The 23,391-nt window shown below is 50.1% G+C and overlaps 1 protein-coding gene across 1 annotated transcript; it reads left to right on the forward strand.

The window, feature by feature from the left end:
• The first annotated feature begins 128 nt into the window (after nucleotides 1-128).
• LOC145338592 (uncharacterized) lies at nucleotides 129-17,884 on the forward strand. Its single transcript, XM_080182953.1, has 12 exons — nucleotides 129-132; nucleotides 1,162-1,251; nucleotides 1,637-1,732; nucleotides 2,442-2,531; nucleotides 2,916-3,011; nucleotides 6,928-7,023; nucleotides 8,102-8,191; nucleotides 8,576-8,671; nucleotides 10,934-11,029; nucleotides 15,282-15,356; nucleotides 16,035-16,150; nucleotides 17,720-17,884. Exons 1-12 carry the CDS (start codon nucleotides 129-131, stop codon nucleotides 17,798-17,800), a joined length of 1,026 nt encoding a protein of 341 aa, XP_080039079.1. The 3' UTR covers nucleotides 17,801-17,884.
• Nucleotides 17,885-23,391: the final 5,507 nt, after the last annotated feature.

Below are 23,391 nucleotides of genomic sequence, written 5' to 3' on the forward strand. Positions count from 1 at the left end.
TGAGTGAGGGGAGTCGGATGAAGTGAGGTAGGGGATTGGAATGGAGTGAGAGAGGGGAGAGGGCTGTAGGGACTGATGGAATAGCATTTATTGAGTGAGGGAAGAGGGACGTCATCACTGAAGCGAGCATGAGTGGGATGTAGTGACTGAAGGGAGAGGGATTTCCCACCCCTGGGAACACATAGAATATCAGATTGCATTCGGAGAGTGAGTGGGGGCATTGGGATGTAGTGACTCAAAGGAGTGGGCTGTATTGACTGAGGGGAGTGGGATGGAGGGAGTGAGGGAAGTCGGGTGAAGTTAGTGAGCGGAGTGGAGCGTATCAAGTGAGGGCAGTGGGATGCAGTGAGTGAGGGCAGTGGGATGCAGTGAGTGAGGGGAGTGGAGTGCAGTGAGTGAGGGGAGAGGGTTGTAGTGAGTGAGGGGAGTGGGGTGTGGGTGGGCAGTGGGATATTCTGAAAGAGGGGACAGGAATGTAGTGAGTGAGGGCAACAGCATTTAGTGAGTGAGGGAAGAGGGACATCATCACTGAGGTGAGAGTGAGTGGGATGGAGTGAGTGAGGGGAGTGGGATGCATGGAGTGAGGGGAGTGGGGTGTAGTGAGTGAGGGCAGTGGGGTGTAGTGAGTGTGGGGAGTGGGATATCCTGTAAGAGGGGCGAGGGATGTAGTGACTGAGGGCAATAGTATTTAGTGAATGAGAGGAGGGGGATATTGTCACTGAGGTGAGAGTGAGGTGGATGCAGTGAGTGAAGGGAGATGGATTTCCCACCCCTAACTGCCCTCCATTTCAGACGGGTGTTTGTGAGTCACCCACATTGCTGTGTTTCTGGAATCACAGCTCGGCCAGGCTGGGTAAGGACAGCAGATTTCCTTTTTCCTAAATGGGCGTTCGTGAACTGAATGGGTTTTTACAACAATCGACCGTGTTCATCATCAGACTTTTATTCAAGATTTTTTATTGAATTCATATTTCACCGTCTGGGATTCGAACCTGGGTCCCCAGAGGATTCCGCTGGGATTCTGGATAACTAGTCCATTGACAATCCCACCGCACCACTGCCTTCCCTACAGTGACCCCACCGTAAATTCAGTTTGATGGTTGGTTCTGTTGTTCCCCAAAATTCACTGACGTGATATTCTTTCACCTTTTCTGGATTCAGGAACAATCCCATCTCCCACCCACGAGGAAGAATCGAGTGGACAATCCAGCGACCAGTCATCCCCTGTCCCAGACGGAACTCCGAACTCAGGTAGGCAGCACTGTGAGGAAGACTCAACACAAACACTTCCCTCAACGTGACCCAAGGGCACAGCAATCCCGGAGACTGAAATAGGGATTTATTGATGGAAAGTGAGGGAGTGAGTGAGTGATGGGGAAATGGAGGGCTTGAGTGAGATGGAGATTCTTGTTTGAGGAGATTGAGTGTCTGCAATCCAGGGGAAGGTGTTTCAGAGAATCGGGGAGCTGTGATCCAGTGATGGGGATGAAGGGAAAGGGGTTTGTGTTACCCAGGGGATGTGGGAAGTGGTTTCCAATATCACCGTGTGATATTGTTGAGAATCTAGAAACCACACGGTGATGTGTTCTGTTTAACTTCAATCTGCTCTCTCCCCATTTGCCCAAAATAATCTCAGATCCACAAACATCACCAACCCGGTCACACAGCGATCCATCGAGTGAAAAATCCACTGAGAGATCATCATCAGTCCCAGCAGGATCTCCAACCTCAGGTAACTGAATCCGGGGAACATTCCCAATGAAATCCTCATTTCCTGGGAACACGTAGAATATCAGAGTGCGTTCAGAAGGAGTCAGTGGGGCATTGGGATGTAGTGACTGAATGGAGTGGGATGTAGTGATTGAGAGGAGTGGGGTGTAGTGAGTGAGGGGAGTGGAATGGAGTGAGTGAGGGGAGTGGGATGTTCTGGATGAGGGAGAGGGATGGAGTGACTGAGGGCAATAGCATTTAGTGAGTGAGGGGAGTGGGACATTATGACTGAGGTGAGAGTGAGGGGGATGTAGTGAGTGAAGGGAGAGGGATTTCCCACCCCTAACTGCCCTCCATTTCAGACGGGTGTTTGTGAGTCACCCACATTGCTGTGTTTCTGGAATCACAGCTCGGCCAGGCTGGGTAAGGACAGCAGATTTCCTTATTCCTAAATGGACGTTCGTGAACTGAATGGGTTTTCGCAACAATCGACCGTGTTCATCATCAGACTTTTAATTGGAGATTTTTATTGAATTCACATTTCACCGTCCGGGATTTGAACTCGGGTCCCCAGAGGATTCCACTGGGATTCTGGATAACTAGTCCATTGACAATCCCACCGCATCACTGCCTTCCCTACAGTGACCCCACCGTAAATTCAGTTTGATGGTTGGTTCTGTTGTCCCCCAAAGTTTACTGACGTGATATCCTTTACCCTTTTCTGGATTCAGGAACAATCCCATCTCCCACCCACGAGGAAGAATCGAGTGGACAATCCAGCGACCAGTCATCCTCTGACCCAGACGGAACTCCGACCTCAGGTAGGCAGCACTGTGAGGAAGACTCAACACAAACACTTCCCTCAACGTGACCCAAGGGGACAGCAATCCCGGAGACTGAAATAGGGATTTATTGATGGAAAGTGAGGGAGTGAGTGAGTGATGGGGAAATGGAGGGCTTGAGTGAGATGGAGATTCCTGTTTGAGGAGATTGAGTGTCTGCAATCCAGGGGAAAGGGTTTCAGAGAATCGGGGAGCTGTGATCCAGTGATGGGGATGAAGGGAAAGGGGTTTGTGTTGCTCAGGGGGTGTGGGAAGTGTTTCCAATATCACCGTGTGATATTGTTGAGAATCTAGAAACCACACGGTGATGTGTTCTGTTTAACTTCAATCTGCTCTCTCCCCGTTTGCCCAAAATTATCTCAGATCCACTGACATCACCAACCCGGTCACACAGCGATCCATCGAGTGAAAAATCCACTGAGAGATCATCGTCAGTCCCAGCAGGATCTCCAACCTCAGGTAACTGAATCCGAGGAACATTCCCAATGAAATCCTCATTTCCTGGGAGCACAGAATATCAGAGTGCGTTCAGAGGGAGTGAGTGGGGGCATTGGCATTTATTGACTGAGGGGAGTGGGATGGAGTGAGTGAGAGGAGTGTGATGTGGTGAGTGAGGGGAGTGGGATGCAGTGAGTGAGGGGAGTGGGATGCATTGAATGAGGGGAGTGGGATGCATTGAATGAGGGGAGTGGGATGCATTGAATGAGGGGAGTGGGATGCATTGAATGAGGGGAGTGGGATGCAGTGAATGAGGGGAGTGGGATGCAGTGAATGAGGGGAGTGGGATGCAGTGAATGAGGGGAGTGGGATGCAGTGAATGAGGGGAGTGGGATGCAGTGAATGAGGGGAGTGGGATGCAGTGAATGAGGGGAGTGGGATGCAGTGAATGAGGGGAGTGGGATGCAGTGAATGAGGGGAGTGGGATGCAGTGAATGAGGGGAGTGGGATGCAGTGAATGAGGGGAGTGGGATGCAGTGAATGAGGGGAGTGGGATGCAGTGAATGAGGGGAGTGGGATGCAGTGAATGAGGGGAGTGGGATGCAGTGAATGAGGGGAGTGGGATGCAGTGAATGAGGGGAGTGGGATGCAGTGCGTGACGGGTGGGAGATGGATTGAGTGAGGGAAGTGGGACTTGGTGAGTGAGGGGGGTGGGATGCGGTGAGTGAGAGGAGTGGGATGGAGTGACTGAGGGGATTGGGATGGAGTGACTGAGGGGATTGGGATGGAGTGAGGGAGGGGATCGGGATGGAGTGAGTGAGGGGATCGGGATGGAGTGAGTGAGGGGAGTGGAATAGAATGAGTGAGGGGAGTGGGATGGAGTGAGTGAGGTGAGTGGGGTGTAGTGAATGAGGGGAGTGGGGTGTAGTGAGCGAGGGGAGTGGGGTGTAGTGAGCGAGGGGAGTGGGGTGTAGTGAGCGAGGGGAGTGGGGTGTAGTGAGCGAGGGGAGTGGGGTGTAGTGAATGAGGGGAGTGGGGTGTAGTGAGCGAGGGGAGTGGGGTGTAGTGAGCGAGGGGAGTGGGGTGTAGTGAGCGAGGGGAGTGGGGTGTAGTGAGCGAGGGGAGTGGGGTGTAGTGAGCGAGGGGAGTGGGGTGTAGTGAGCGAGGGGAGTGGGGTGTAGTGAGCGAGGGGAGTGGGGTGTAGTGAGCGAGGGGAGTGGGGTGTAGTGAGCGAGGGGAGTGGGGTGTAGTGAGCGAGGGGAGTGGGGTGTAGTGAGCGAGGGGAGTGGTGTGTAGTGAGCGAGGGGAGTGGGGTGTAGTGAGCGAGGGGAGTGGGGTGTAGTGAGCGAGGGGAGTGGGGTGTAGTGAGCGAGGGGAGTGGGGTGTAGTGAGCGAGGGGAGTGGGGTGTAGTGAGCGAGGGGAGTGGGGTGTAGTGAGCGAGGGGAGTGGGGTGTAGTGAGCGAGGGGAGTGGGGTGTAGTGAGCGAGGGGAGTGGGGTATTCTGGATGAGGGAGAGGGATGGAGTGACTGAGGGCAATAGCATTTAGTGAGTGAGGGGAGAGGGACATTATCACTGAGGTGAGAGTGAGTGGGATGTAGTGAGTGAAGGGAGAGGGATTTCCCACCCCTAACTGCCCTCCATTTCAGACGGGTGTTTGTGAGTCACCCACATTGCTGTGTTTCTGGAATCACAGCTCGGCCAGGCTGGGTAAGGACAGCAGATTTCCTTTTTCCTAAATGGGCGTTCGTGAACTGAATGGGTTTATACAACAATCGACCGTGTTCATCGTGAGACTTTTATTCTAGACTTTTATTGAATTCACATTTCACCATCTGGGATTCGAACCCGGGTTCCCAGAGGATTCCGCTGGGATTCTGGATAACTAGTCCATTGACATCCCACCGCACCACTGCCTTCCCTACAGTGACCCCACCGTAAATTCAGTTTGATGATTGGTTCTGTTGTTCCCCAAAATTCACTGACGTGATATTCTTTAACCTTTTCTGGATTCAGGAACAATCCCATCTCCCACGCACGAGGAAGAATCGAGTGGGCAATCCAGCGACCAGTCATCCTCTGTCCTAGACGGAACTCCGACCTCAGGTAGGCAGCACTGTGAGGAAGACTCAACAGAAACACTTCCCTCAGCGTGACCCAAGGGGACAGCAATCCCGGAGACTGAAATAGGGATTTATTGATGGAAAGTGAGGGAGTGAGTGAGTGATGGGGAAATGGAAGGCTTGAGTGAGATGGAGATTCCCGTTTGAGGAGATTGAGTGTCTGCCATCCAGGGGAAGGGGTTTCAGAGAGTCGGGGAGCTGTGATCCAGTGATGGGGATGAAGGGAAAGGGGTTTGTGTTGCTCAGGGGGTGAGGGAAGGGTTTCCAATATCACCGTGTGATATTGTTGAGAATCTAGAAACCACACGGTGATGTGTTCTGTTTAACTTCAATCTGCTCTCTCCCCATTTGCCCGAATTTATCTCAGATCCACAAACATCTCCAACCCGGACACACAGCGATCCATCGAGTGAAAAATCCACTGAGAGATCATCATCAGTCCCAGCAGGATCTCCAATGTCAGGTAGCTGAATCCGGGGAACATTGCCAATGAAATCCTCATTTCCTGGGAATACATGGAATATCAGAGTGCGTTCAGAGGGAGTGAGTGGGACATTGGGATGTAGTGACTGAAAGGAGTGGGGTGTAGTGAGTGAGGGGAGTGGGACCTGGGGAGTAGGGTGCAGTGAGTGAGGGGAGTGTGGTATATTGAGGGAGGGGAGTGGGATGAAGTGGGTGAGGGGAGTGGGGTGCAGTGAGTGAGAGGAGTGGGGTGTAGTGAGTGAGTGGAATGGGATGTCGTGAGTGAGGGGAGTGGGATGAAGTGGGTGAGGAGAGTGGGGTATAGTGAGTGAGCGGAATGGGATGGAGTGAGTGAGGAGAGTGGGATATTCTGGATGAGGGATAGGGATGGAGTGACTGAGGGCATTAGTATTTATTGAGTGAGGGGAGTGGGACATTATCACTGAGGTGAGAGTGAGGGGGATGTAGTGAGTGAAGGGAGAGGGATTTCCCACCCCTAACTGCCCTCCATTTCAGACGGGTGTTTGTGAGTCACCCACATTGCTGTGTTTCTGGAATCACAGCTCGGCCAGGCTGGGTAAGGACAGCAGATTTCCTTTTTCCTAAATGGACGTTCGTGAACTGAATGGGTTTTTACAACAATCGACCGTGTTCATCATCAGACTTTTAATTGGAGATTTTTTATTGAATTCACATTTCACCGTCTGGGATTCGAACCCGGGTCCCCAGAGGATTCCGCTGGGATTCTGGATAACTAGTCCATTGACAATCCCACCGCACCACTGCCTTCCCTACAGTGACCCCACCGTAAATTCAGTTTGATGGTTGGTTCTGTTGTTCCCCAAAGTTCACTGACGTGATATTCTTTAACCTTTTCGGGAACAATCCCATCTGCCACCTACGAGGAAGAATCGAGTGGACAATCCAGCGACGAGTCTTCCTCTGTCCCAGACGGAACTCCAACCTCAGGTAGGCATCACTGTGAGGAAGACTCAACACAAACACTTCCCTCAACGTGACCCAAGGGGACAGCAATCCCGGAGACTGAAATAGGGATTTATTGATGGAAAGTGAGGGAGTGAGTGAGTGATGGGGAAATGGAGGGCTTGAGTGAGATGGAGATTCCTGTTTGAGGAGATTGAGTGTCTGCAATCCAGGGGAAGGGGTTTCAGAGAATCGGGGAGCTGTGATCCAGTGATGGGGATGAAGGGAAAGGGGTTTGTGTTGCTCAGGGGGTGAGGGAAGGGTTTCCAATATCACCGTGTGATATTGTTGAGAATCTAGAAACCACACGGTGATGTGTTCTGTTTAACTTCAATCTGCTCTCTCCCCATTTGCCCGAAATTATCTCAGATCCACTGACATCACCAACCCGGTCACACAGCGATCTATCGAGTGAAAAATCCACTGAGAGATCATCGTCAGTCCCAGCAGGATCTCCAACCTCAGGTAACTGAATGCGGGGAACATTCCCAATGAAAACCTCATTTCCTGGGAATACATAGAATATCAGAGTGCGATCGAGAGTGAGTGAGGGCAGTGAGACGTCGTGAGTGAGGGCAGTGAGACGTCGTGAGTGAGGGCAGTGAGACGTCGTGAGTGAGGGCAGTGAGACGTCGTGAGTGAGGGCAGTGAGACGTCGTGAGTGAGGGCAGTGAGACGTCGTGAGTGAGGGCAGTGAGACGTCGTGAGTGAGGGCAGTGAGACGTCGTGAGTGAGGGCAGTGAGACGTCGTGAGTGAGGGCAGTGAGACGTCGTGAGTGAGGGCAGTGAGACGTCGTGAGTGAGGGCAGTGAGACGTCGTGAGTGAGTGGAGTGGAATGTCGTGAGTGAGGGGAGTGGGGTGTAGTGAGTGAGGGGAGCAGGGCGGACTGAGTGAGGTGAGTGGGGTGTCGTGAGTGAGGGGAGTCGGGTGCAGTGAGTGAGGGGAGTCGGGTGCAGTGAGTGAGGGGAGTCGGGTGCAGTGAGTGAGGGGAGTCGGGTGCAGTGAGTGAGGGGAGTCGGGTGCAGTGAGTGAGGGGAGTCGGGTGCAGTGAGTGAGGGGAGTGGGATATTCTGAAAGAGGGGAGAGGGACATTGTCACTGAGGTGAGAGTGAGGGGGATGCAGTGAGTGAAGGGAGAGGGATTTCCCACCCCTAACTGCCCTCCATTTCAGACGGGTGTTTGTGAGTCACCCACATTGCTGTGTTTCTGGAATCACAGCTCGGCCAGGCTGGGTAAGGACAGCAGATTCCCTTTTTCCTAAATGGACGTTCGTGAACTGAATGGGTTTTTACAACAATCGACCGTGTTCACCATCAGACTTTTAATTGGAGTTTTTTTTATTGAATTCACATTTCACCGTCTGGGATTCGAACCTGGGTCCCCAGAGGATTCCGCTGGGATTCTGGATAACTAGTCCATTGACAATCCCACCGCACCACTGCCTTCCCTACAGTGACCCCACCGTAAATTCAGTTTGATGGTTGGTTCTGTTGTTCCCCAAAGTTCACTGACGTGATATGCTTTAACCTTTTCTGGATTCAGGAACAATCCCATCTCCCACCCACGAGGAAGAATCGAGTGGACAATCCAGCGACCAGTCATCCTCTGTCCCAGACGGAACTCCAACCTCAGGTAGGCAGCACTGTGAGGAAGACTCAACACAAACACTTCCCTCAATGTGACCCAAGGGCACAGCAATCCCGGAGACTGAAATAGGGATTTATTGATGGAAAGTGAGGGAGTGAGTGAGTGATGGGGAAATGGAGGGCTAGAGTGAGATGGAGATTCCTGTTTGAGGAGATTGAGTGTCTGCAATCCAGGGGGAGGGGTTTCAGAGAATCGGGGATCTGTGATCCAGTGATGGGGATGAAGGGAAAGGGGTTTGTGTTGCTCAGGGGGTGAGGGAAGGGGTTTCCAACATCACCGTGTGATATTGTTGAGAATCTAGAAACCACACGGTGATGTGTTCTGTTTAACTTCAATCTGCTCTCTCCCATTTGCCCGAAATTATCTCAGATCCACAAACATCTCCAACCCGGTCACACAGCGATCCATCGAGTGAAAAATCCACTGAGAGGTCATCGTCAGTCCCAGCAAGATCTGCAACCTCAGGTAACTGAATCCGGGGAACATTCCCAATGAAATCATTTCCTGGGAACACATAGAATATCAGATTGCGTTCGGAGGGAGTGAATGAGGGCATTGGGATGTAGTGAGTGAGGAGAGTGGGATGTAGTGAGTGAGAGGAGTGGGGCGGAGTGAGTGAGCGGAATGGGATATTCTGAAAGAGGAGAGAGAGATGGTGTGACTGTGGGCAATAGCATTTAGTGAGTGAGGGGAGTGGGACATTATCACTGAGGTGTGAGTGTGGGGGATGTAGTGAGTGAAGGGAGAGGGATTTCCCACCCCTAAATGCCCTCCATTTCAGACGGGTGTTTGTGAGTCACCCACATTGCTGTGTTTCTGGAATCACAGCTCGGCCAGGCTGGGTAAGGACAGCAGATTTCCTTTTTCCTAAATGGACGTTCGTGAACTGAATGGGTTTTTACAACAATCGACCGTGTTCATCATCAGACTTTTAATTGGAGATTTTTTATTGAATTCACATTTCACCATCTGGGATTCGAACCCAGGTCCCCAGAGGATTCCGCTGGGATTCTGGATAACTAGTCCATTGACAATCCCACCGCACCACTGCCTTCCCTACAGTGACCCCACCGTAAATTCAGTTTGATGGTTGTTTCTGTTGTTCCCCAAAGTTCACTGACGTGATATTCTTTAAGAACATAAGAAATAGGAGCAGGAGTAGGCCATCTAGCCCCTCGAGCCTGCCCCGCCATTCAATAAGATCATGGCTGATCTGTCGTGTCTCAGTTCCACATTCCCGCCCTCTCCCCATAACCCTTAATCCCCTCGCTTATCAAAAACCCATCAACCCGCGTCTTGAAAATATTTAGCAAGGCAGCCTCCACCACCTCAACGGGCAGAGAATTCCAGAGATTCACCACCCTTTGAGTGAAGAAGTTCCTCCTCAACTCCGTTCTAAACCGCCCCCCCCTTTATCTTGAGGCTATGCCCCCTAATCCTACTGTCCTTTGAGCGGGAAGAGTCTCTCCACCTCTACCCTATCCATCCCATTCATCATCTTATACGTCTCAATGAGATCTCCCCTCATTCTTCTAAACTCCAGCGAGTACAAGCCTAGTTTATTCAGCCTCTCCTCATAGCTCAACCCCCTCAACTCCGGTATCAGCCTAATAAACCTCCTCTGCACTCCCTCCAAGGCCAAAATATCCTTGCGTAAGTGCGGCGACCAAAACTGCACACATTACTCCAGCTGCGGCCTCACCAAGCCCTATACAGCTGCAGCAAGACCTCCCTACTTTTATATTCAATCCCCCTCGCTATGAAGGCCAGCATCCCATTCGCCTTCCTGACCACTGCTGCACCTGCAGGCTGGGTTTTGCAACTCATGCACAAGGACCCCGAGGTCCCTCTGCACCGTCGCCTGCTGCAGTTTTTTGCCCCGTAAGTAATAGTCCTTCCTACCATTATTCCTACCAAAGTGGACCACCTTGCGCTTGCCAACATTAAATTCCATTTGCCATTTCCTGGCCCATTTGCCCAGCCTATCTAGATCTTTCTGAAGACTCTCCACACACTCCGCGCAATTTGCCGTTCCACCAATCTTGGTGTCATCAGCAAATTTTGACACCATACACTCGGTTCCCTCCTCCAGATCATCTGTATAAATGGTAAATAGCTGAGGCCCCAGCACCGACCCCTGGGGCACTCCACTCGTCACCAACCGCCAATCCGAATAGCACCCATTAACCCCCACTCTCTGCCTCCTATTTGACAACCAATCCTGTATCCACGCTAACCTTTTCTGGATTCAGGAACAATCCCATCTCCCACCCACGAGGAAGAATCGAGTGGACAATCCAGCAACCAGTCATCCTCTGTCCCAGACGGAACTCCGACCTCAGGTAGGCAGCTCTGTGAGGAAGACTCAACACAAACACTTCCCTCAACGTGACCCAAGGGGACAGCAATCCCAGAGACTGAAATAGGGATTTATTGATGGAAAGTGATGGAGTGAGTGAGTGATGGGGAAATGGAGGGCTTGAGTGAGATGGAGATTCCTGTTTGAGGAGATTGAGTGTCTGCAATCCAGGGGAAGGTGTTTCAGAGAATCGGGGAGCTGTGATCCAGTGATGGGGATGAAGGGAAAGAGGTTTGTGTTGCTCAGGGGGTGAGGGAAGGGGTTTCCAACATCACCGTGTGATATTGTTGAGAATCTAGAAACCACACGGTGATGTGTTCTGTTTAACTTCAATCTGCTCTCTCCCCATTTGCCCGAAATTATCTCAGATCCACAAACATCTCCAAGCCAGTCACACAGCGATCCATCGAGTGAAAAATCCACTGAGAGATCATCGTCTGTCCCAGCAGGATCTCCAACCTCAGGTAACTGAATCCGGGGAACATTCCCAATGGAATCCTCATTTCCTGGGAACACATAGAATATCGGAGGGAGTGAGTGAGGGGAGTGGGATGGAGTGAGTGAGGGGAGTGGGGTGCAGTGAGTGAGGGGAGTGGGATGTAGTGAGTGAGGGGAGTCGGGAGTACTGAGTGAGGGGAGTGGGGTGTAGTGAGTGAGGGGAGTGGTGTATAGTGAGTGAGGGGAGTGGGTTGTAGGGAGTGAGGGGAGTGGGTTGTAGGGAGTGAGGGGAGTGGTGTATAGTGAGTGAGGGGAGTGGGTTGTAGGGAGTGAGGGGAGTGGGTTGTAGGGAGTGAGGGGAGTGGGTTGTAGGGAGTGAGGGGAGTGGTGTGTAGTCAGTGAGGGGAGTGGTGTGTAGTGAGTGAGGGGAGTGGGTTGTAGCGAGTGCTGGGAGTGGGGTGTAGTGAGTGAGGGTAGTGGGATGTCGTGAGTGAGGAGAGTCAGGTGTTGTGAGTGAGGGGAGTGAGGTGCAGTGAGTGAGGGGAGTGGGGTGTAGTGAGTGAGGGGAGTGGGGTGTAGTGAGTTAGGGGAGTGGGATGTAGTGAGTGAGGGTAATGGGATGTAGTGAGTGAGGGTAGTGGGATGTAGTGAGTGAGGGTAGTGGGATGTAGTGAGTGAGGGCGGTGGGATGTAGTGACTGAGGGCAATAGTATTTAGTGAATGAGGTGAGAGGGACATTATCACTGAGGTGAGAGTGAGGGGGATGTAGTGAGTGAAGGGAGAGGGATTTCCCACCCCTAACTGCCCTCCATTTCAGACGGGTGTTTGTGAGTCACCCACATTGCTGTGTTTCTGGAATCACAGCTCGGCCAGGCTGGGTAAGGACAGCAGATTTCCTTTTTCCTAAATGGACGTTCGTGAACTGAATGGGTTTTTACAACAATCGACCGTGTTCATCATCAGACTTTTAATTGGAGATTTTTTATTGAATTCACATTTCACCGTCTGGGATTCGAACACGGGTTCCCAGAGGATTCCGCTGGGATTCTGGATAACTAGTCCATTGACAATCCCACCGCACCACTGCCTTCCCTACAGTGACCCCACCGTAAATTCAGTTTGATGGTTGGTTCTTTCGTTCCCAAAGTTGACTGACGTGATATTCTTTAACCTTTTCTGGATTCAGGAACAATCCCATCTCCCTCCCACAAGGAAAAATCGAGTGGACAATCCAGCGACCAGTCATCCTCTGTCCCAGACAGAACTCCAACCTCAGGTAGGCAGCACTGTGAGGAAGACTCAACCCAAACACTTCTGTCACCGTGACCCAAGGGGACAGCAATCCCGGAGACTGAAATAGGCATTTACCGACGGAAAGTGAGTGAGTGATGGGGAAATGGAGGGCTTGAGTGAGATGGAGATTCCTGTTTGAGAAAATTGAGTGTCTCCAATCCAGGGGAAGGGTTTTCAGAGAATCAGGGAGCTGTGATCCAGTGATGGGGATGAAGGGAAAGGGGTTTCGTTAAGGCGAAGTCGTGTCTGACGAACTTATTGGAGTTCTATGAGGATGTGTCTAGGGCGGTGGATCGAGGAGAGCCAGTGGATGTGGTCTTTCTTGATTTTCAGAAGGCATTTGACAAGGTGCCTCACAAGAGGTTATTGCAGAAGGTCAGGGGGCACTGAGTTGGGGGTAGGGTGTTAGCGTGGATAGAGGATTGACTGTCAAATAGGGGGCAGAAAATGGGGGTTAATGGGTGCTATTCGGATTGGCAGTTGGTGACTAGTGGAGTGCCCCAGGGGTCGGTGCTGGGGCCTCAGCTATTTACCATTTATATAGATGATCTGGAGGAGGGAACCGGGTGTATGGTGTTGAAATTTGCTGATGACACCAAGATCTGTGGAACGGCAAATTGTGCGGAGGGTGTGGAGAGTCTGCAGAAGGATCTAGATAGGCTGGGCGAATGGGCCAGGAACTGGCAAATGGAATTTAATGTTGGCAAGTGCGAGGTGGTCCACTTTGGTAGGAATAATGGTAGGAAGGACTATTACTTACGTGGCGAAAAACTGCAGCAGGCGAAGGTGCAGAGGGACCTCAGGGTCCTTGTGCATGAGTCGCAAAAACCCAGCTTGCAGGTGCAGCAGGTGGTCAGGAAGGCAAATGGGATGCTGGCCTTCATAGCGAGGGGGATTGAACATAAAAGTTGGGAGGTCTTGCTGCAGCTGTATAGGGCATTGGTGAGGCTGCAGCTGGAGCACTGTGTGCAGTTTTGTTGCCGCACTTAGGCAAGGATATTTTGGCCTTGGAGGGAGTGCAGAGGAGGTTTACTCGGCTGATTCCGGAGTTGAGGGGATTGAGCTATGAGGAGAGGCTGAATAAACTAGGCTTGTACTCGTTCGAGTTTAGAAGAATGAGGGGAGATCTCATTGAGACATATAAGATGATGAATGGGATGGATAGGATAGAGGTGGAGAGGCTCTTCCTGCTCAGAAAGGACAGTAGGACTAGAGGGCACAGCCTCAGGATAAAGCGGGGGCGGTTTAGAACGGAGTTGAGGAGGAACCTCTTCACTCAAAGGGTGGTGAATCTCTGGAATTCTCTGCCCGTTGAAGTGGTGGAGGCTACCTCGCTCAATATTTTTAAGACGCGGCTTGATAGGTTTTTGATAGGCAAGGGGATTAAGGGTTATGGGGAGAAGGCGGGAATGTGGAACTGAGACACGACAGATCAGCCATGATCTTATTGAATGGCGGGGCAGGCTCGAGGGGCTAGATGGCCTACTCCTGCTCCTATTTCTTATGTTCTTATGTTTGTGTTACTCAGGGGGTGAGGGAAGGGGTTTCCAATGTCACCGTGTGATATTGTTGAGAATCTAGAAACCACACGGTGATGTGTTCTGTTTAACTTCAATCTGCTCTCTCCCCATTTGCCCAAAATTATCTCAGATCCACTGACATCTCCAAGGCGGTCACATAGCGATCCATCGAGTGAAAAATCCACTGAGAGATAATCGTCAGTCCCAGCAGGATCGCCAACCTCAGGGAACTGAATCCGGGGAACATTCCCAATGGAATCCTCATTTCCTGGGAACACATAGAATATCAGAGCGCGTTCGGAGGGAGTGAGTGAGGGCATTGGGATGCAGTGACTGAGGGGAGTGGGATGGAGTGATTGAGAGGAGTGTGATGTGGGGAGTGGGGTGTATTGAGTGAGGGAAGTGTGTATTGAGTGGTGTGGGGTGTCGTGAGTGATGGGAGTGGGTTGTAGTGAGTGAGAGGAGTGGGTTGTAGTGAGTGAGGGGAGTCGGGTGCAGTGAGTGAGTGGAGAGTGGTGTAGTGAGTGAGGGGAGTGGGGTGTAGTGAGTGAGGTGTATTGAGTGAGGGAGTGGGGTGTATTGAGTGAGGGAAGTGGTGTGTATTGAGTGAGGGGAGTGGGATGTAGTGAGTGAGGGGAGTGGGATGTAGTGAGTGAGGGGAGTGGGATGTAGTGAGTGAGGGGAGTGGGATGCAATGAGTGTGGGGAATGGGATGCAATGAGTGTGGGGAATGGGATGCAATGAGTGTGGGGAGTGGGATGTCGTGAGTGTGGGGAGTGGGATGTCGTGAGTGTGGGAACTGGGATGGAGTGAGTGAGGGGAGAGGGATGCAGTGATTGAAGGGACTGCGATGCAGCGAGTGAGGGGAGTAGGATGTCGGACTTAGGGGTGTGGGATGGAGTGAGTCGGGGGAGTGGGGTTGAGTGAGTGAGTAGAGTGGGTTACAGTGACTGAGGGGAGTGAGGTGTAGTGAGTGAGGGTAGTGAGACGCACTGACCGACGGGAGTGGGATGCAGTGACTGAATTTGTGATTCTCTGAGGAAAGATAAATCCTGTCAAAACTTTTCATCTTGAACTCATCATGACAGATTTTCAAGGATACAAAACCTCAAAGGGAGAAATAATTTCGACTCCATTGGAGCAGGAGGTTGAATAGTTGGTGTGAAGTCTCCGATATGTAAATTACATGGCAACAAACCAGCACCATCTTTCCCACGCTACACATAGTCTTTGTCCCTGTGAGATTGGGTATTGTTGCATGAGACCTGATGAGTCCCAGATAGTAAACTTCAATAGCACATGTCTTTTTGAGAAGTGTGATGTCTTGGCCCTGACGAGACTCTCAGAAGAGGAATGTTTTAGAAATGTTTTTCATCAAGATATTGCCCGGAATCTGGTCTGAGTATTATGGTCTGTTCTGGGACTGTCCAATGGAAAGTTGTGAAGTCTCTTCATTTCATTCCAGGAAAATCCACAACTGGGGAGTGTGGGGGACAATCTGACCAATCACCCACTGCCCAAGCGGGTTCGCTAATCCCAGGTAGGTGAAACTCAGTCAACGTTCCCCATGGATTAATCCCTCAATGTGAGATCTGACGGTGGCAGTCCTGAGGATTCACTCAGGCATTTCCTGATGGAATGGGAGCCATGAGTGAGTGAGAATAATTAAAAAGTTAAAGATAAACTCAACGATCTGAATGTAGAGATTTTACATCAGAGACAGTGTTTATTTATTTACTACTATTGAGGGATGTGCGATGAGGGGAGAGGGATGGAGTGAGTGAGGGGAGTGGGATGTAGTGACTGAGGGGAGAGGGAATGTAGTGAGTGAGGGGAGTGGGGTGTAGTGACTGAGGGGAGAGGGAATGTAGTGAGTGAGGGGAGTGGGGTGTAGTGACTGAGGGGAGAGGGAATGTAGTGAGTGAGGGGAGTGGGGTGTAGTGAGTGAGGTGGGTGGGGTGTAGTGAGTCAGAGTGGGGTGTAGTGAGTGAGGGTAATGGGATGTGGGATGAGGTGAGTGGGGTGTAGTGAGTGAGGGGAGCGGGGTGTAGTCAGCGAGGGGAGTAGTGACGGGGGGGGATAGTGACAGAGGGGGAGTCGTGACAGACCAGCCTTTGATCTTTCTGGTGTAACTCTCCACCCTTCCATCCTCGTCTCAGTAACACATTGATTGCTCCCAGGGAATTCAGCTCTCGTTCCTGTCCTCCCCATGTTTCAGGGTTTCTGTCTCTCTCGGAGGAGGACTGTGAAGCCATGGACGTCGAGGTACAAGTGATGTACGTGGGGAATAACAAGCTGGAAACCGATGAGCAAAAGGCCGCCTACATTCGACAGGTATAGAATTCAGCGATACATCCAAAATAGGGGCAGGAGGAGGTCTTTCATCCCTTGCTATCTGCTCTAGCATTCAGTATAATCATAGCTGATCATCCAACTCAGTAACCTTCTCCCCTCTTCTCTTCTCCCCACCGCGCCGGTATTTCATCCCATCTGCTCCAAGAGACATATCTAACTGTTTGTTGAAACCACAATGTTTTGGACCCAACAGATTTTGGTGGTTGGGAATTTCTCAAATTCACCACTCCCTGGGCAAAGGAAGATTCCTCTGATCTCTGTCCTGATTTATTTATCCCGTATCCTCGGACTATGACTCCTGATTCTGGATTTCTCCACCATCGGGAACATCCTTCCTTCATCTAGCCTGTCTACTCCTGTTGGAATGTTCTAGGTTTCTGTGTGATCCCCCTCATTCTTCTAAACTGCAGCCAATACAATTTTAACTGACTCAATCTCTTGTCATACGCCAGTGGCGCCATCCCAGGAATTGGGAATCCATTGCTGCACTCCCTCTAGAGCTAGAACTTCCTTCTTCAGATAAGGAGAGAAAATAATATTCCAGGTATGGCCTCATGATACAATTGCAGCAAGACATCTCTGCACCTGACCTCAAGTTCTCTTTCTATGAAGGCAACATCCTGGTGAACCTTCTTTGCACTCTCTCCAAAACACCCATGTCCTTCTGGTATGGTAGCGACCAGAACATCCCACAATATTCCAAATGTGGTCTAACACATAGTGCAATAGAGCTGTGTAGTAATGTCCAAACTTTGATACTCGATGCCTTGGCCGCTGAAGGCAAGCATGCTTTGTCCCTTCATCACAACGTTATCCGCCTGTGCTTTCACCCCTATTGCTCATTAGGATAGATTAACCATTCCTTGACAGCATTATTTAACTATATCCAATTGTCACTAACTAACAATTCCCCATCAGCCTTGATGAACCATTATTGGTTAGCCTTGAGTAAACATTCAGAGCTGGTATTGTTCGAACCGTGCATTGTGAGGACCGATTACACATTACAAAGGTTGGATAGACGAGCAGTGTCTAATTGGCATTGATTTGCCAATGCTGGTAGTATTTGTTAACCAGTTCTAGTTAGCAGTGATTATCCCTAAACAATTCACATTGCTAACTATTGCTAGTTCGGACTGATTAATCATTCCTGAAGCATTAACAATTTCTCATTTTCATTAACTAACCATTATCCACTATCAGTTAATACAGTTTAATCATGACTAGTTAGCCTTGTTTATTGATTGCCAGTGAGCAGTTTAGATGTTTTTTTAGTCATTCATTTACTATTCCTAGACACTACTGATGAACTGTTCTGAGTTGGTTTGAATGATTGCGTAGAGTCAGCATTACTGGGCCCTCACCAGTTGGCATTGGGGAGAGAGCATTGACAGGATTTTGCTCCCTCTGGTGTTACAGGGGATGGAGATTACCCTGTTGTTTTGGGCTCAGGGATGTTTTGGGAAAGTGAGTGGGAAGTGAGAGTGTGATTGTGTCGCAATGCCCTCAAAAACGATTCCTTAATGTGAGATTCTCCTCTGTTCCCAGGTCCAAGATATGTTGAGACCGTATCTCCCCTGCAAGAAACTGGAGCTAACCGACTCTCAGAGAAAAGATGGCTCACAATGAATAAAAGAAAGAGAAATGAAGAAGCAAAAAAATCCAGACTGTTGATGGGGAGGCTGTGTGTGTTAGTGTGTGTGTGTTGGAAGCTGAGTGCAATAGTGCGTGTGTGTTGGAGGCTGAGTGTGTTAGAGTGTGTGTTGGAGGCTGAGTGCGTTAGTGTGTGTGTTGGAGGCTGAGTGTGTTAGTGTGTGTATGTGTGTTGGAGGCTGAGTGTGTTAGTGTGTGTGTGTGTGTTGGAGGCTGAGTGTGTTAGTGTGTGTGTGTTGGAGGCTGAGTGTGTTTGTGTGTGTGTGTGTTGGAGGCTGAGTGTGTTAGTGTGTGTGTGTTGGAGGCTGAGTGTGTTAGTGTGTGTGTGTTGGAGGCTGAGTGTGTTTGTGTGTGTGTGTGTTGGAGGCTGAGTGCGTTAGAGTGTGTGTGTGTTGGAGGCTGAGTGCGTTAGAGTGTGTGTGTGGGAGGCTGAGTGCGTTAGTGTGTGTATTGGAGGCTGAGTGTGTTAGTGTGTGTTGGAGGCTGAGTGCGTTAGTGTGTGTGTTGGAGGCTGAGTGCGTTAGTGTGTGTGTTGGAGGCTGAGTGCGTTAGTGTGTGTGTTGGAGGCTGAGTGCGTTAGTGTGTGTGTTGGAGGCTGAGTGCGTTAGTGTGTGTGTTGGAGGCTGAGTGCGTTAGTGTGTGTGTTGGAGGCTGAGTGCGTTAGTGTGTGTGTTGGAGGCTGAGTGCGTTAGTGTGTGTGTTGGAGGCTGAGTGCGTTAGTGTGTGTGTTGGAGGCTGAGTGCGTTAGTGTGTGTGTTGGAGGCTGAGTGCGTTAGTGTGTGTGTTGGAGGCTGAGTGCGTTAGTGTGTGTGTTGGAGGCTGAGTGCGTTAGTGTGTGTGTTGGAGGCTGAGTGCGTTAGTGTGTGTGTTGGAGGCTGAGTGCGTTAGTGTGTGTGTTGGAGGCTGAGTGCGTTAGTGTGTGTGTTGGAGGCTGAGTGCGTTAGTGTGTGTGTTGGAGGCTGAGTGCGTTAGTGTGTGTGTTGGAGGCTGAGTGCGTTAGTGTGTGTGTTGGAGGCTGAGTGCGTTAGTGTGTGTGTTGGAGGCTGAGTGCGTTAGTGTGTGTGTTGGAGGCTGAGTGCGTTAGTGTGTGTGTTGGAGGCTGAGTGCGTTAGTGTGTGTGTTGGAGGCTGAGTGCGTTAGTGTGTGTGTTGGAGGCTGAGTGCGTTAGTGTGTGTGTTGGAGGCTGAGTGCGTTAGTGTGTGTGTTGGAGGCTGAGTGCGTTAGTGTGTGTGTTGGAGGCTGAGTGCGTTAGTGTGTGTGTTGGAGGCTGAGTGCGTTAGTGTGTGTGTTGGAGGCTGAGTGCGTTAGTGTGTGTGTTGGAAGCTGAGTGCGTTAGTGTGTGTGTTGGAGGCTGAGTGCGTTAGTGTGTGTGTTGGAGGCTGAGTGCGTTAGTGTGTGTGTTGGAGGCTGAGTGCGTTAGTGTGTGTGTGTTGGAGGCTGAGTGCGTTAGTGTGTGTGTTGGAGGCTGAGTGCGTTAGTGTGTGTGTTGGAGGCTGAGTGCGTTAGTGTGTGTGTTGGAAGCTGAGTGCGTTAGTGTGTGTGTTGGAGGCTGAGTGCGTTAGTGTGTGTGTTGGAGGCTGAGTGTGTTAGTGTGTGTGTTGGAGGCTGAGTGCGTTAGTGTGTGTGTGTTGGAGGCTGAGTGCGTTAGTGTGTGTGTGTGTGTCGGAGGCTGAGTGCGTTAGTGTGTGTGTGTCGGAGGCTGAGTGCGTTAGTGTGTGTGTGTCGGAGGCTGACTGCGTTAGTGTGTGTGTGTCGGAGGCTGAGTGTGTGTGTGTCGGAGGCTGCGTGTGCGCGCGTTGGAGGCTGAGTGCGTGTGCGCGCGTTGGAGGCTGAGTGCGTGTGCGCGCGTTGGAGGCTGAGTGCGTGTGCGCGCGTTGGAGGCTGAGTGCGTGTGCACGCGTTGGAGGCTGAGTGCGTGTGCGCGCGTTGGAGGCTGAGTGCGTGTGCGCGCGTTGGAGGCTGAGTGCGTGTGCGCGCGTTGGAGGCTGAGTGCGTGTGCGCGCGTTGGAGGCTGAGTGCGTGTGCGCGCGTTGGAGGCTGAGTGCGTGTGTGTGTTAATGTCCATTGCAAACGGATTCCTGAATGCCAGTAAAATAGCTTAAAACGGGGATTAAATTGGGATTATTTTGATATGTTGCAAATTGATGAATATTGTGTATTTGGGTTGTTTAATGGTGATGGGGATTCTTTGTTAAGGGCTTTTAAATGTGTTTTTTAAATCTTTTATTTGTGGGGCTAATGAAGTTTAAAGGGTGGGTGAAGAGGTTTAAGTGAGTTTAAAATGTTTTTAATTAGTTTTTTGAAATTATCTGTCCATATATCGGGTTCACAGATCTCTCAAGCAGTTTGAAAAGAGATTGAAGGGTTTATTCACTGTTACTAAATGGTCATAACATACCTTGAGTTGTTTGCAGGCTTGTTTTCAATGAGATTGCTTCCAAGGGAGAGTGAAACAGGGCTTTGAATCGGTGTGTTGATTTGAGATTGGTGTATGTGTTATAGAACATAGAACATAGAACATTACAGCGCAGAACAGGCCCTTCGGCCCACGATGTTGCGCCGACCAGTTACAAAAACAATGACCCACTAGCCTATACCAATCCCTTTTCGTCCATAAACCTATCCAGAGATCTCTTAAACGCCCCCAAACTAGACGCATTTACAACTGCAGCAGGCAGGGCATTCCAATCCCTCACCACCCGCTGGGTAAAGAACCTACCCCTGACATCCGTCCTGTAGCTACCCCCCCTTAATTTAAAGCCATGCCCCCTTGTGCTAGCTTTCTCCATCCGAGGAAAAAGGCTATCACTATCCACCCTATCTAAACCTCTAATCATCTTATATGTTTCAATAAGATCCCCTCTTAGCCGCCTTCTTTCCAACGAAAACAACCCTAAATCCCTCAGTCTCTCCTCATAGGACCTCCCCACCATACCAGGCAACATCCTTGTAAACCTCCTCTGCACCCTCTCCAACGCCTCCACATCCTTCTTGTAATGCGGGGACCAGAACTGCACACAGTACTCCAAGTGCGGCCGCACTAGAGTAGTGTACAGTTGCAACATTACACTGCGACTCCTAAATTCAATCCCCCTACCAGTATAATTGAGGTAAACTGGGAGAAGGCGTGTGATATAGCATGTAGCCCAGGGAGGAGATCGTTCTGCTTTCAGATTTAATCTGCCGGCAGTCAGTTTGTCTGGAAGACATTTCGCTCAAGGTTTACAAAGCTCGTTAATGACTCGTTCCAAAGAAGAATTTGTTACTTCAATCAACCGGGTGGACTTTTGTTTGCATAAACACTTCCTTGGAAAATCAGTTGATGGGGTCATGTGATAATATGGGTAATGTTCAGAGCAGGGTCTGCAGCAGAGGGAAATAGATATTTTGGGAGTTTGGGAGTTGCTGAATTCAGAGGCATGTGCAGGCAGTTCTGCAAAACTCAGTCTTTGTCTCTCCCCAAAATCTCCCTCTGAAATCTTTAAGACTGTTCACACAACATGTAGCAAGTATGCCTGGGTTTGCATATTAATGACAATTATTTGCAAGTGGTTTTGATTTCTGCCTGAATGGGTTTAATTTGGAACTGTACTGTCATCAACTTGAAGATAAAGTTCCTGTCATTTTTAAATATTGTTCAACTGTTAATTGTTGTGCTGCTTCATTTGTTCGAGCTTTGTTTAAACTTTGAATAAAGTTGGCTTTATGCTAAATTATCCTGAATATTTCAGTGGAATTACTTCTGGGGTGAAACATCTTATCTTCACGTTTATACCAAATGATCGGGGTCTAGTCTGACTTCCTAATGAAATTTGTGGTTCTGATAGAGTTCCCTAACACACAGCACATTATTTCATATCAGGTATAGCGGGGAAGAGTGATAATAGAATGATTATCATGCAAATGGTGGCACAGTGGTTAGCTTTCCTGCCTCACAGCACCAGGGACCTGGGTTCAATTCCTGCCTCAGGTGTCCGTTCGATGTTTGCACGTTGTCCCCGTGTCTGCGTTGGATTTCTCTGGGTGCCCCAGTTTTCCCCCACGCTCCAAAGTTGTGTGGATTGACCATGCTAAATTGCCCCTTGGTGTCCAAAGATGTGCAGGTTGGGTGTATTGTCCATGTTAAATTGTCCATTCGTATCCAAGGTTGATTAATTTGGATGGATTGTCCAACTAAATTGTCCATTCGTGTCCAAAGGTGTGCAGGTCGGGTGGATTGGCCAACTAAATTGTCCATTAGGGTCCAAAGATGTGCAGGTCGGGTGGTTGGCTATGCTAAATTGTCCATTCGTATCCAAGGTTGATTAGTTTGGATGGATTGGCCAACTAAATTGTCCATTAGTGTCCAGAGATGTGCAGGTTGGGTGGTTGGCCATGCTAAAATGCCCCTTAGTGCCCAAGATTTGCAGGTTGGGTGGATTCACCATGGTAAATTGCTCCTTCATGTCCAATGATGTGCAGGTTAAGTGGATTGACCATGCTGTACTGGCCCTTAGTGTCCCAAGATGTGCAAGTGGTGTGGATTGGCCATGCTAAGTTATCGCTTATTGTCCATCTGTCTCATTGCTGAATGACTGGATTGAGGAACTCTGTGTGCCAGGCCCCGCCCCGTCCTCCCCAGGCCCCGCCCCCGATCCCTCATGCGCCCCTCCTCACCAGGCACCGCCCCCTTCCCCGGACCCCGCCCCCGCGTCCTCCGGCCCCGCCCCTCGCTCGACCACGGCCCCCGCTTCCTCAGGCCCCGCCCCTCAGCAGGCGCCGCCCCCTTCTCGCCGACCCTCAGGACGGCGCGCGGCGGGACTCGCGGGGCGCGGCCCTGGGCGGACAGACACCGCGGGGAGAGGCCGAGGCTTGGTGTGCGGCCTGCTCCTGCCTGGGGAAGGAGAGCAGCCCTTGTCCTTGGAGAAGGGAGAGTATTGAAGAGAGAGATTAGAAAAGACATGAATGAATCCGAGTGAAAATCCCTCAAGATTAACATTTACCCCAAAATTTACCCCAAACTCACCCCAAAATTTACCTCAAAATTTACACCAAACTCTCCACAAATTTTACCCCAAAATTTGCCTCAAACTCACCTCAAATTTTACCCCAAAATTTGCCTCAAACTCACCTCAAATTTTACCCCAAAATTTGCCTCAAACTCACCTCAAATTTTACCCCAAAATTTGCCTCAAACTCACCTCAAATTTTACTGCAAAATTTACCCCAAACACCCCAAAATTTACCTCAAATTTATCTCTATTATCATTAGCCTCAATATCCTCCAATTTACCACAAGTTTCACCACAAATTTAACCTCAAAATGTAGGTCAAATGTAGCTCAAACTATCCCTTCAAATTTACACCAAATCTGCCTCAAATTTAACATTATCCTCAGAATCCTATTTCACCACAAATTTATCCCAAATTCACCTCAAAGCTTCGCTCAAATTTAGCTCAAAATTTCTTCAAAATTTATCTCAACATTTATCTCACAATTTACCTCAAAATTTGCCTCAAGTTTACCTCAAACGTTACCCAAAATATAGCTCAAAATTTACCTCAAAATTTATGGCAAATTTACCCCA

This window comes from Carcharhinus amblyrhynchos, unplaced genomic scaffold, assembly GCF_965287045.1.
Source record: "Carcharhinus amblyrhynchos unplaced genomic scaffold, sCarAmb.v2.hapA chromosome_104, whole genome shotgun sequence".
Lineage (NCBI taxonomy): Eukaryota > Metazoa > Chordata > Chondrichthyes > Carcharhiniformes > Carcharhinidae > Carcharhinus > Carcharhinus amblyrhynchos.

Coding starts and splice junctions, on each gene's coding strand:
- LOC145338592 (XM_080182953.1), top strand. Junction 1,252..1,636: donor AGACGGAACTCCGAACTCAG/GTAGGCAGCACT, acceptor AAATAATCTCAG/ATCCACAAACATCACCAACC. Junction 3,012..6,927: donor AGCAGGATCTCCAACCTCAG/GTAACTGAATCC, acceptor AAATTATCTCAG/ATCCACTGACATCACCAACC.